Raw genomic sequence first — 12,975 nt, 5'->3', positions numbered from 1 at the left:
CACATCTCCATCATGTATTAAAACAGTAACATGCTTAGTTGTTGGCATTCTAATACTCCTTTTGACCATGTGTACATTAAGAAATTTTAATCACTTTTACTTTTATTGCCAATTGTCACGTAATTTTTAAATGATGTGAATCCCATCCAATGGCTCATGTCTGTTATCTATAAAATATTACCTAGTAGCAGACAATTGTAGATGTAATAATTGAAGTGATATAGTTTGTCTAATATAAAGAATGTGACCATTAAGACTATTTTAAATTATAAAAGTGAATTTAAATTATGTTAAAGTAGTCTCAGTAAAATTTACAAATTTATTGTTTAAATAAATTACCCTCTTCTACATATACATATAGTATATGGTATATAGGTTATATACTTCTTACCACGATGTTACCTTGTCCCTGCTCCAGGGTAAAAGGTCTCACCAATAAGAAAAAGTATAGATTCCGCGTGCTTGCTGAAAATCTGGCAGGACCAGGAAAACCAAGTAGATCAACTGAACCAATCTTAATAAAGGATCCCATAGGTATGTTATTTATATGATTCTCTATGGTTGCTTTGAGGGATATATTAACTCCCCTTGGACAAAACAAATAACAATGTCATTGGCTTGCAGATCCTCCATGGCCCCCTGGAAAACCAACTGTAAAGGATATAGGCAAAACCTCATTAGTATTGAACTGGACCAAGCCAGAACACGATGGAGGGGCAAAGATTGAGTCTTACGTCATTGAGATGCTAAAGACTGGAACAGATGAGTGGGTCAGAGTGGCTGAAGGAGTTCCGACCACTGAGCATTTGCTCACAGGGCTAATGGAAGGCCAGGAGTACTCATTCCGAGTGAGAGCTGTGAACAAGGCTGGAGAGAGTGAGCCCAGTGAACCCAGTGACCCTGTGCTTTGCCGGGAGAAACTATGTAAGTCCATCTTGCATTCTATCTGAGAACTACAATCTAAGGGGAAATGTAAACCTCACTATTATTTCCATCTTTGCCTTATTGTTTCATTGTAACTATGAAAAGAACATTTTGTGAAAACTAAAATTGGAAAATTTTTCCTTTTTTTTCTCAGATCCTCCATCACCACCTCGCTGGCTCGAAGTGATTAATATCACAAAAAATACAGCTGACCTAAAGTGGACAGTTCCAGAGAAAGATGGAGGGTCACCCATCACCAACTACATTGTGGAAAAGAGAGATGTGAGGCGGAAAGGCTGGCAAACAGTGGACACCACTGTCAAGGATACTAAGTGCACAGTAACCCCACTGACAGAGGGTTCTCTGTATGTGTTCCGAGTTGCTGCAGAAAATGCCATAGGACAAAGTGACTACACAGAAATCGGAGATTCTGTCCTGGCCAAAGACACCTTCAGTATGCACTATAACTCAGTTTTTGCAATAGCATTTGCAGTATGTTCCTAACTTTACCTCAGCTTTCTCTAATCATTGAATATTTTGCTTTTAGCTACCCCTGGGCCACCTTATGCCCTGACAGTGGTTGATGTGACAAAACGACATGTTGACCTAAAGTGGGAGCCACCTAAAAATGATGGTGGAAGACCAATACAGAGGTAGAACTTCAGGAATTTTTATTTAAAAAAAAGAACAGTCAAACATTGCTGTACATTATCAACTTCTGTTTTTCTTAATGCTAAATTGAATGCTTTATTCTTGCAACAGATACATCATTGAGAAGAAAGAAAAATTAGGTACCCGTTGGGTGAAAGCTGGGAAGACCTCGGGCCCTGACTGTAACTTCAGAGTAACTGATGTCATCGAAGGAACAGAAGTCCAGTTTCAAGTTCGGGCAGAAAATGAAGCAGGAGTTGGTCACCCAAGTGAGCCCACAGAAATTCTGTCAATTGAAGACCCAACAAGTAAGTCATACTGATTCTTCAAAGGAAATTATCTAAGGACCTGGTGGATGGGGCCGTGGTATAAATGCCTTGCTGCCTTCCCAGGTCCTCCCTCACCTCCACTTGATCTGCATGTGACTGATGCTGGGAGAAAACACATCGCCATTGCTTGGAAACCACCAGAGAAAAATGGCGGAAGTCCGATCATAGGCTACCATGTTGAAATGTGTCCAGTAGGAACCGAGAAATGGATGCGAGTTAATTCTCGCCCAATAAAAGATCTGAAGTTCAAAGTTGAAGAGGGTATTGTTCCAGACAAAGAATATGTTCTCAGAGTGAGAGCTGTCAATGCTGTCGGTGTCAGTGAGCCATCTGAAATCTCTGAAAATGTGGTCGCCAAAGACCCAGACTGTAAGAATTCAATGCCTTTTAACAGTTAATCAGATGCACTTTCTTCCTGATTATTGCATTTTGACACATTTCTCCCATCTCTTGGTGTTTTATAGGCAAACCAACCATTGATCTAGAGACTCACGACATTGTTGTTATTGAAGGTGAAAAGTTAAGCATCCCTGTGCCCTTCAGGGCTGTCCCAGTGCCAACTGTGAGCTGGCATAAAGATGGCAAAGAAGTTAAAGCAAGTGACAGATTGACAATGAAGAACGACCACATCTCTGCACACCTCGAGGTTCCCAAGAGTGTCCATGCAGACGCCGGAGTTTATACCATCACCCTGGAAAATAAGCTCGGCTCAGCAACTGCTTCAATCAATGTCAAAGTCATAGGTAACAATTCTGTAATGAAGTACCAGCCATCTTTTCATATATGCCAGAAATTGTAATAGCTAACTTTGTGATGGTCTGTACAAATAGCTTCAAGAAATGGCATTTGTAAACTGAGCACCCCCTCAGGATACTTATTTCCATTTGAAAAGTAATCTTGAAGAGATTAAATGGATAATTAAAGTCTGATTAGACTAATATACTTGTTTTAATTATTTGCATATAAAACACTAATTTAAATAAAATATCTAATACACCCAAAGAATATTTCAATGATCAATATATCTTTCTGAATTATATAAATTCAGTTTTCCATAGTCTTCTCCTTCAGGAATAATTTTTTTTTCTGTCCTTTGCTACCATCTGTGGTAGCCGGAAATTAATGGGGCAGTTTTACTTAACACAAATACTCTAGGGCTGAGTCTTCTGATTAATGGATGAGGGACAAGGATGCAAAATACCTTTTGTTCAGAGGGATGGTAGCACAGAAAAGATTACCCTGTTCAAAATGTAGACAGCCAAGTTAAGTAAAGTTCACTATTAAAATGATAATTTTCAAGCATATGATAGTAATTATCAACTTTATGTGTAACAGGTCTACCTGGTCCATGCAAAGATATCAAAGCAAGTGACATAACCAAGAGTTCTTGTAAGTTAACATGGGAACCTCCAGAGTTTGATGGTGGAAGCCCAATTCTTCACTATGTCCTGGAACGGAGAGAAGCAGGGAGGAGGACATATATACCAGTCATGTCTGGTGAGAACAAACTGTCTTGGACTGTAAAAGATCTCATACCGAATGGTGAATACTTCTTCCGAGTTAAAGCAGTCAACAAGATTGGCGGAGGCGAATACATTGAACTTAAGAATCCTGTCATTGCTCAAGATCCAAAGCGTAAGTTACAACATATGATGGCTAGAAAGGAATATACCATAGTTATTGCATTTGCTTTAAGAAGATTGTTTCTCCCACAGTAATAGGTATTTTTTTTTTTTGTTCACCAGAACCTCCTGACCCACCTGTAGATGTTGAAGTTCATAATCCTACAGCTAAAGCAATGACTATCACGTGGAAGCCACCCTTGTATGATGGAGGAAGCAAGATAATGGGTTACATCATAGAAAAGATTGCTAAGGGTGAGGATAGATGGAAGAGATGCAATGAACATCTGGTCCCTGTCCTGACCTACACAGCAAAAGGACTCGAGGAGGGGAAAGAGTACCAATTCCGTGTGCGAGCCGAGAATGCTGCTGGTATTGGTGAACCTTCCCGGGCCACTCCCCCAACCAAAGCTGTTGATCCTATTGGTATGTTTTATTGATTGGGGGTGCTACATTCATTCTCTTTGTAAAATAAGTAAGGATCATGTTTTGTTAAGAATTAAAAACAATTCCGGCTTTTAATCATTACAGATGCCCCAAAAGTCATCCTCAGAACAAGCCTGGAAGTAAAGCGGGGTGATGAAATAGCACTTGACGCCACCATCTCTGGCTCACCGTACCCAACAATCACATGGATAAAAGATGAAAATGTCATTGTACCAGAGGAAATTAAGAAGCGAGCTGCACCCCCAGTTAGGAGAAAGAAGGGTGAGGCCGAAGAGGAGGAGCCATTTTCCCTACCTCTGACAGAGCGTTTGAGCATCAACAATAGCAAACAAGGAGAATCTCAGCTGCGCATCCGTGATTCTCTGCGGCCTGACCATGGCCAGTACATGATCAAAGTTGAGAACGATCATGGGGTTGCAAAAGCTCCTTGCACCGTCAGTGTGTTAGGTAAGTAGCTAAACCTACACTTTCCAATGGAGAAAGAAAATCTATGTAAGAGTTTTAACAGGGCATAAAAGTAGGAGTGTGAAAACCCATTAAAAGAAACAGCATCAGCAGATAATTTTCATTTTACCACCTAAGCAGACACTACTGAAAAAAGATCAACTGACCCTGTTATTTGTTAGCTAATATAATAGAAAGATAGAAAGATATGGAAAAATTAGAAGTTGTATCAAAGACCATCCTAACATTTACATTTTACATAGCTCCCAGTTCTATACAAAATTGGAATCACTGTTCTCCTTTGACATATTAGATACACCGGGACCACCAATCAACTTTGTATTTGAGGATATTAGGAAGGACTCTGTCCTCTGTAAATGGGAACCACCCCTTGACGATGGCGGCAGTGAAATCATTAACTATACCTTGGAAAAGAAAGACAAGACCAAACCCGACTCAGAATGGATTGTTATCACTTCAACACTCAGAAACTGCAAATATTCAGTAACAAAACTGATTGAAGGAAAAGAGTACCTCTTCCGTGTGAGAGCTGAAAATAGGTTTGGACCTGGACCACCATGTGTTTCAAAGCCACTTTTAGCCAAAGATCCATTTGGTAAGGTTCCTTTAGCATCATAAATTGACCTTTTCACCATATTCTTTCATGTACAACATTATCATGATTTTTTAAAAGGTGTCATAGAAATTTTTTTTTTTTAATCAGAACCACCTGATGCGCCAGATAAACCCATTGTGGAAGATGTCACCAGCAACAGTATGCTAGTAAAATGGAATGAACCAAAAGATAATGGTAGCCCTATCTTGGGTTACTGGCTTGAAAAACGTGAGGTTAATAGTACACACTGGTCTCGTGTCAACAAAACCCTTCTCAGTTCTTTGAAAACCAAGGTAGATGGCTTACTGGAAGGACTTACCTATGTCTTCCGAGTCTGTGCTGAAAACGCTGCTGGACCCGGAAAGTTTAGCCCACCTTCGGATCCTAAAACAGCTCGTGATCCAATCTGTAAGTAATGCCTTAAGAAGGCAGTCTGGGAGAGTGGTCTACTCCACATCTGGAAAGCATCTGTGAATCTGACCTGTGAATTCTGCATTCATTCTAGCTCCACCTGGGCCACCTATCCCGAGAGTTGCTGATACAAGCTCTACAACCATTGAGCTAGAGTGGGAACCCCCAGCTTTCAATGGTGGTGGGGAAATCATGGGCTACTTTGTCGATAAGCAGCTGGTTGGCACAAATGAGTGGTCACGCTGCACAGAGAAGATGATCAAAGTCCGTCAGTTCACTGTCAAGGAAATCCGAGAGGGTGCCGACTACAAACTTCGAGTGAGTGCTGTCAATGCGGCAGGTGAAGGACCACCCGGAGAAACAGAACCTGTTACTGTGGCTGAACCACAAGGTAATTCAAGTTTTCTAGGGAGAAAAAAAAATGATTATTTCTCAATGTGGGACTATATTTTCTTCTTCTTTATGCTAACATGTACAATTGTTCTCCTTCAACAGAGCCTCCAACTGTGGAACTGGATGTTTCTGTCAAGGGTGGAATACAAATCATGGCTGGGAAGACTCTCAGAATCCCAGCAGTGGTGACTGGCCGTCCTGTGCCCACAAAAGTATGGACCATCGAAGAAGGGGAGCTAGATAAAGAGCGTGTTATAATAGAGAATGTTGGAACCAAATCTGAACTGATTATCAAGAACGCATTGAGAAAAGACCATGGCAGATATGTGATCACAGCAACAAACAGCTGTGGTTCCAAATTTGCTGCAGTCCGGGTTGAAGTGTTCGGTAAGGAATGTTTTGTGGATTTTACAGGATTTTTTTTCCCCATGTGAATGTAATCTTGTTACATTGATTTTGTTTTGTTTTGTTTTTTGTTTACTATTTTATTTTACAGATGTCCCTGGCCCAGTTCTTGATCTCAAACCAGTTGTAACAAACAGAAAAATGTGTCTGCTCAATTGGTCTGATCCAGCAGATGATGGTGGAAGTGAGATCACAGGGTTTATCATTGAAAGGAAAGACGCCAAGATGCACACGTGGAGACAGCCCATTGAGACTGAGAGATCTAAGTGTGACATCACAGGCCTTATAGAGGGACAAGAATACAAGTTCCGTGTCATTGCCAAGAACAAGTTTGGCTGTGGGCCTCCTGTTGAAATAGGTCCAATTCTTGCAGTTGATCCACTAGGTAAGAGAAGACTCCCACTAGGTTTATTAAACATTCCACTTATAGATATGCCAAGTATTTGCTGAGACTTATGGCTCCAAACACTCAGCTGACTCAAGATGATAGATTAGGTAGAGGGCAATAAAGAAAGTCATATATCTACTAGCAATTTTAAAGATACCATATTTGCTAAATTCCCATGTATTTTTGCTTTATGTGCATAAATTATGAGCTTTCTGTGCCAAAATTTTGGATTTACCAAGTCTTATTAATAAACTTCAAATAATTTAGAATCACTCCATCTTTCAAATGTTATATCCTAGGGAAAATTAAATATAACAATCTTGTAGTTAGAATTTAATTTTCTGTTATTCTCTAGTATATATATATATATATATATATATATATGTATGTATATATAATATAAACAGATATAAACATACACATTTATATATACATATATATATGGCAGTTAATTACCATAGAATAAATTTAGTTTTGCTATACTTCTAAGAAGTCTCTACAGTCAAAGGATAGACTCAATCAGAAAGAAACACCAAAGAATAGAAAAAATACTGTAAATTTCATAAAACATTCCATTAATTTCAGGTTATGGTAGAGGCCTCAGAATAGAACTGGGATTCCCTGGCTTCTATCTGCAGTAGTTATCAGTTAGTTATGGCAAAGGTCTAGTTGCACCAGTCAGAACCAGTTTCTTAAGGACACAAAACCTTTGTGGTATTTCATAAATGATCTTTCCAGTGAGTCAAAATGACTCAAAGGGTGTTCAGTAACCACATCTACTGTCTAGTCACAAAAGAAAAAAAACCCTTGCTCTCTGCTGACATGGAAAGCACAACTTCACATACCCATTTTCCAAGTTTTCTAGGATTAGAAGTTTTGTAAGTATCATAGGGAAACAAGATAAAATACTAAATGCAAAGAACATTTACACATATTCTTGATTTATTTTTAATTAATGATTTTGATGAGGCATTCACCAGGAATAAAATACCATTAGTGAGACTGACTATCATTGTTGTGACTGGTATGTTTGAAAAATGCCAATTAATCTATTTTTCACACAAATAGAAGTGAAATTCTATTTCTTATGCAGATTCTTATTTCATGGCCACCATTTTCAATTGTTTCTGCTTTAAGGCCCTCCAACATCTCCTGAAAGGCTCACATACACAGAGAGGACCAAATCCACCATCACACTTGACTGGAAAGAGCCCCGCAGCGATGGTGGCAGTCCCATCCAAGGATATATCATTGAAAAACGCCGCCACGACAAACCTGACTTTGAAAGGGTTAACAAGAGACTCTGCCCAACCACATCATTCCTGGTTGAAAATCTTGATGAACACCAAATGTATGAGTTCCGTGTCAAAGCCGTCAATGACGTTGGTGAAAGCGAACCGTCTCTGCCTCTTAACGTAGTTATACAGGATGATGAAGGTATGGATTCCATGTTTAATACCATTGATGTACTTTATAGTGATTTGAGGAAACATCCTGAAGACTTTTCCCCTCTTTACATCTTTTTGTAGTCCCTCCCACTATTAAGTTGCGCCTGGCTGTTCGAGGAGACACTATCAAAGTTAAGGCAGGAGAGCCGGTTAACATCCCTGCAGATGTGACTGGCCTCCCCATGCCTAAGATTGAGTGGTCCAAGAATGAAAAGGTGATTGATAAACCTACTGATGCACTGAATATAACCAAAGAAGAAGTATCCCGAAGTGAGGCAAAGACGGAGCTTAGCATCCCCAAAGCAGTCCGAGAGGACAAGGGCACTTACACAATCACGGCTTCCAATCGTCTTGGCTCCGTGTTCCGCAACGTTCACGTGGAGGTGTATGGTAAGAGACTCGCCTCCCATGTGGGAAAGAAAGCCACTTCCTGTTCATGAATGATGTCTCAGTCCCATCTGCTGTTCCTTCCCAGATCGTCCATCCCCACCCAGAAACCTCGCTGTTACTGACATCAAAGCTGAGTCTTGCTATCTGACATGGGATGCCCCTCTAGACAATGGAGGCAGTGAAATTACCCATTACATCATTGACAAACGTGATGCCAGCAGGAAAAAGTCTGAATGGGAAGAAGTCACTAACACTGCTGTTGAGAGAAGATACGGGGTAAATGCTTCAAATTCTTAAACTCAAAAGCCTATACAAGCAGCAGCTATTTGTTAGTTTGGCATTTACCACTGTGTACATAAGGCCACTTAGCACATACAACCTACCACTCTCTCACTTGAACTCCACTAGAAACTACAAACATTGGTGTCTTTTTTTTTTTATCCTGTTTTTTTTTTTTTAAGGTTTATTTATTATTATGTGTAAGTACACTGTAGCTGTCTTCAGACACTCCAGAAGAGGGCATCAGATCTCATTATGGGTGGTTGTGAGCCACCATGTGGTTGCTGGGATTTGAACTCAGGACCTTCAGAAGAGCAGTCAGTGCTCTTACCTGCTGAGCCATCTCTCCAGCCCTGGTGTCTTGTTTTTAAAGGGCTTTCCTTTCTGTCTTTCCTATGATTTAAGTTTATGTGTTTATTTCTTTGGGTGATCCAACCCCAAATAAACTGAGTCTTAAAATAAGGAAAGCATCAGCCCACACACATTTGTTCTGATTTCTTTACTCACCTAAATTTCTAGATCTGGAAGCTCATCCCCAATGGTCAGTATGAGTTCCGAGTGAGGGCAGTGAATAAATATGGAACCAGTGACGAATGCAAATCAGACAAAGTGGTCATTCAAGATCCCTACCGCCTCCCTGGACCTCCTGGAAAACCAAAAGTCTTAGAACGTACCAAAGGATCTATGCTTGTGAGCTGGACTCCTCCTCTGGACAACGGAGGGTCTCCAATTACTGGCTACTGGCTAGAGAAGAGAGAGGAAGGTGGTGCCTACTGGTCACGTGTTAGCCGAGCACCAATAACCAAAGTAGGACTGAAGGGTGTGGAATTCAACGTTCCACGTTTGATTGAAGGTGTGAAATATCAATTTAGAGCCATGGCAATAAATGCTGCAGGAATCGGCCCTCCCAGTGAACCATCAGACCCAGCTGTTGCAGGAGATCCCATATGTAAGTATGCTTTACTTCTAGGACTCATTTCTAAGGGCTAAAGTTACTAAGTAGGTTACTCATAAATCTTTATTTTTTGAGCCGGGTGGTGGTGGCGCATGCCTTTAATCCTAGCACTTGGGAGACAGAGGCAGGCAGATTTCTGAGTTCTGAGTTCGAGGCCAGCCTGGTCTACAGAGTGAGTTCCAGGACAGCCAAGGCTACACAGAGAAACCCTGTCTCAAAAAAACAAAAACAAAAACAATAAATAAATAAATAAATAAATCTCTATTTTTATTAGAACAGTTCATAGTGAAATATGTACACATATACACACAAACATAAAATAGTTTTTAAATTCTTAGATTAAAGTTAGTGGGGGGTTTTAACCACAACAATAAACACATGCACTATAAGCTAAGAGTTTAAAACTGTATGTCATTAGATACTATGGAAATTGTTTTCCTCCATTAAATAGTTAGACTCTCTTGTAAAAAGTCAATAAAAAAGTAAAATGTTAAGTATTTGTTGTCAAAGACTTCACATTTTCAGTTAGAATATCTGAGATCAAATAATGAAAAATCTTGCTAAATCATAAATGAGCATATTATCTCAGAAATTAAAATATAGTGATTTTCATAGTTCAGTGCATTTTGTACACAATATGGATTCCCTGAAGAAAAACTTAAACTTTCTTTCAGAGATTTAAGATACTTTCATGTTGTTGACAGCAATTATATCATGTCATATTATTATTTAGCAAATGAGTTTGGAACATGGACTGAACTAATCACAATAAGGGGGAAAGATTTAAAACAAAAAGGCAAATGGGATAAAGGAGCTTCATTCATTGTTAGGCTCCGTCTGAAAAGTGTTCTGATGTGACAAGAGAAACATTGATGCCTGAAGTGCATTGAGATTAGTTTGTATACAAAGGTTTTTTTGCACTAGTGATGAAAGTATTTTTAATTTTCATATTGTAGAAAGTAAAATTTTCAGTTGTAGATCACTTTCTAATTTCTTAGATTGTTAGAGTTGTTGAATCTCTTCAGTAGGATTTCAGAAGTGAAATAGCTCTTCATCAATGCCATGTTCACAGACTATAGATCTAGCCAGAGGTGGCAAGTAATCCTTTCCCCAGGAATTTGTTTGCTTTCTGTTTCTGTATTAATACTAAAAGAAAATATACTCTCTTGTTTGTTATACTTTTCTAGAACTTCAATATTAATATTATAATAGACTACAATAAATGTCTCATATAGTGAATATCTTATGATATATATATAAAAATAGCATTCCATTGCTTCAAAATGTGATGTTTGTTTATTTGTTCCTTATTAGACCCTCCTGGACCACCTTCTTGTCCAGAGGTCAAAGATAAAACAAAATCAAGCATCTCACTAGCATGGAAACCTCCAGCCAAAGATGGTGGCAGCCCAATCAAAGGCTACATTGTAGAAATGCAAGAGGAAGGTACCACGGACTGGAAACCGGTCAATGAACCTGATAAACTTCTCACTGCCTGTGAATGTGTGGTGCCTAATCTGAAAGAACTCAGGAAGTACAGGTTCAGAGTGAAAGCTGTCAATGAAGCTGGAGAGTCTGAACCAAGTGACACAACCGGAGAGATCCCTGCCACTGATATCCAAGGTACTCATTCCGTTTATGTGGTCTCCTTTGGATGACACTGGGAAATCAATGTCCTGGGGATGTATCAGTTACCTCTCTGAGAAATGTTAGCTGACTGCTCTCCTATTGCCTGGGATATTCCAGAAGTTCCAGAGGTTTTCATTGACATTGGCGCACAAGACTGCCTGGTTTGCAAAGCTGGCTCACAGATCAGAATCCCTGCTGTGATCAAGGGACGCCCAACACCAAAATCATCTTGGGAATTTGACGGAAAGGCAAAGAAGGCAATGAAGGTAAGAATTCTGTGATTTATTCTATATCTTCCATTGAATATTCCAAAAAAGTATTTAAAACATAATTGTCTTCTTTTCTAATAGGATGGAATTCATGATATACCTGAAGATGCACAGGTAATAGACATTAGCAAATTTAATTAGGAATATGCTTGACCTTAGCAATGCTATGATCTCACTCGATGTACTACTATAATTTTATTCGTATAGCTGGAGACTGCCGAAAACTCATCGGTCATCATTATCCCAGAGTGTACTCGAGCTCACTCAGGCAAATATAGCATCACAGCCAAGAATAAAGCAGGACAGAAAACTGCCAACTGCAGAGTTAAAGTCATGGGTAAGAAAGACGTTCATAGTTATGACACAATCAAAGCAAGTTATTTTCACCTTCTAAGGAATGATATTTACACTGTGGTTTTCAACCAACAGATGCACCAGGCCCTCCCAAAGATTTGAAGGTCAGTGACATCACCAGAGGTAGTTGCCGCCTCTCCTGGAAGATGCCAGATGATGACGGAGGAGATAGGATCAAAGGCTATGTCATCGAGAAGAAGACCATTGATGGGAAAGCCTGGACAAAAGTCAATCCAAACTGTGGAAGCACCACGTTTGTGGTACCAGATCTTATCTCTGAGCAGCAATACTTTTTCCGTGTGCGAGCAGAAAACCGTTTCGGAATTGGCCCACCTGCAGAAACCATCCAGAGGACCACTGCCAGAGACCCAATATGTATGTCTTTTAATGCAAGTTTTAAAATGCAGTCTTAAGACTGAGCTACATTACTCACAGCAGTGCTTGACCATTCCTATAATCATTTTTACAGATCCGCCTGATCCTCCTATTAAACTCAAGATTGGTCTTATCACAAAGAACACAGTGCACCTGTCATGGAAACCTCCAAAGAATGATGGTGGCTCTCCTGTCACCCATTATATTGTTGAGTGTTTGGCTTGGGACCCTACAGGGAAAAAGAAAGAAGCATGGAGACAGTGCAATAAGCGTGATGTAGAAGAACTGGAATTCACTGTTGAAGACCTTATAGAGGGAGGGGAATATGAATTCAGAGTCAAGGCTGTCAACGAAGCCGGGGTCAGCAAGCCTTCAGCCACTGTTGGTCCTGTAATTGTCAAAGACCAGACATGTATGTATATAACAGAAAATTTCCTCCTCTAGGGTTACTTTCTTGTGTCTAATAAAGAGGCAGTACACCCATCAGAGCCCCCCCCCCATGGACAAAATGTAGGCATGGACACATTATTCAATTACTTATTACCCCATTATAAGCAGGATTAGCAAGTACCCCCCATATTGCTTTTACTATAAACAAGAAACATCCAACATCCTTTTACTTTCCTATAAGACAAGCTCTCTCATC

General features: G+C 39.8%; 1 protein-coding gene and 1 long non-coding RNA gene across 22 annotated transcripts in view; one reads left to right on the top strand and one right to left on the bottom strand.

Annotated features, from left to right (window-relative positions):
* The window catches only part of LOC116090354, a 128,274-nt gene that overhangs the window by 35,991 nt on the left and 79,308 nt on the right, over positions 1-12,975 (bottom strand). The gene's annotated exons all lie outside the window — the stretch shown is intronic.
* Positions 1-12,975, top strand: part of Ttn (titin) — a 269,568-nt gene that overhangs the window by 182,928 nt on the left and 73,665 nt on the right. For all 21 annotated transcript variants that reach the window (XM_031370735.1, XM_031370732.1, XM_031370730.1 and 18 more), the window contains 25 exons: positions 419-534; positions 625-924; positions 1,079-1,378; positions 1,472-1,577; positions 1,687-1,883; positions 1,968-2,273; positions 2,369-2,647; positions 3,240-3,539; positions 3,650-3,952; positions 4,058-4,420; positions 4,731-5,033; positions 5,142-5,441; positions 5,539-5,835; positions 5,940-6,224; positions 6,334-6,627; positions 7,768-8,067; positions 8,160-8,468; positions 8,554-8,744; positions 9,267-9,696; positions 11,017-11,325; positions 11,449-11,597; positions 11,682-11,714; positions 11,808-11,937; positions 12,030-12,329; positions 12,424-12,741. In XM_031370735.1, coding sequence (XP_031226595.1) covers positions 419-534; positions 625-924; positions 1,079-1,378; positions 1,472-1,577; positions 1,687-1,883; positions 1,968-2,273; positions 2,369-2,647; positions 3,240-3,539; positions 3,650-3,952; positions 4,058-4,420; positions 4,731-5,033; positions 5,142-5,441; positions 5,539-5,835; positions 5,940-6,224; positions 6,334-6,627; positions 7,768-8,067; positions 8,160-8,468; positions 8,554-8,744; positions 9,267-9,696; positions 11,017-11,325; positions 11,449-11,597; positions 11,682-11,714; positions 11,808-11,937; positions 12,030-12,329; positions 12,424-12,741 — 6,518 coding nt within the window. The remainder of the gene's footprint in view (positions 1-418; positions 535-624; positions 925-1,078; positions 1,379-1,471; positions 1,578-1,686; positions 1,884-1,967; positions 2,274-2,368; positions 2,648-3,239; positions 3,540-3,649; positions 3,953-4,057; positions 4,421-4,730; positions 5,034-5,141; positions 5,442-5,538; positions 5,836-5,939; positions 6,225-6,333; positions 6,628-7,767; positions 8,068-8,159; positions 8,469-8,553; positions 8,745-9,266; positions 9,697-11,016; positions 11,326-11,448; positions 11,598-11,681; positions 11,715-11,807; positions 11,938-12,029; positions 12,330-12,423; positions 12,742-12,975) is intronic.

This window comes from Mastomys coucha, unplaced genomic scaffold, assembly GCF_008632895.1.
Source record: "Mastomys coucha isolate ucsf_1 unplaced genomic scaffold, UCSF_Mcou_1 pScaffold15, whole genome shotgun sequence".
Taxonomy (NCBI): Eukaryota; Metazoa; Chordata; class Mammalia; order Rodentia; family Muridae; genus Mastomys; species Mastomys coucha.
The sequence above is the reverse complement of the archived record's forward strand: the minus strand, read 5'-3'. Positions and strand labels throughout refer to the sequence as shown.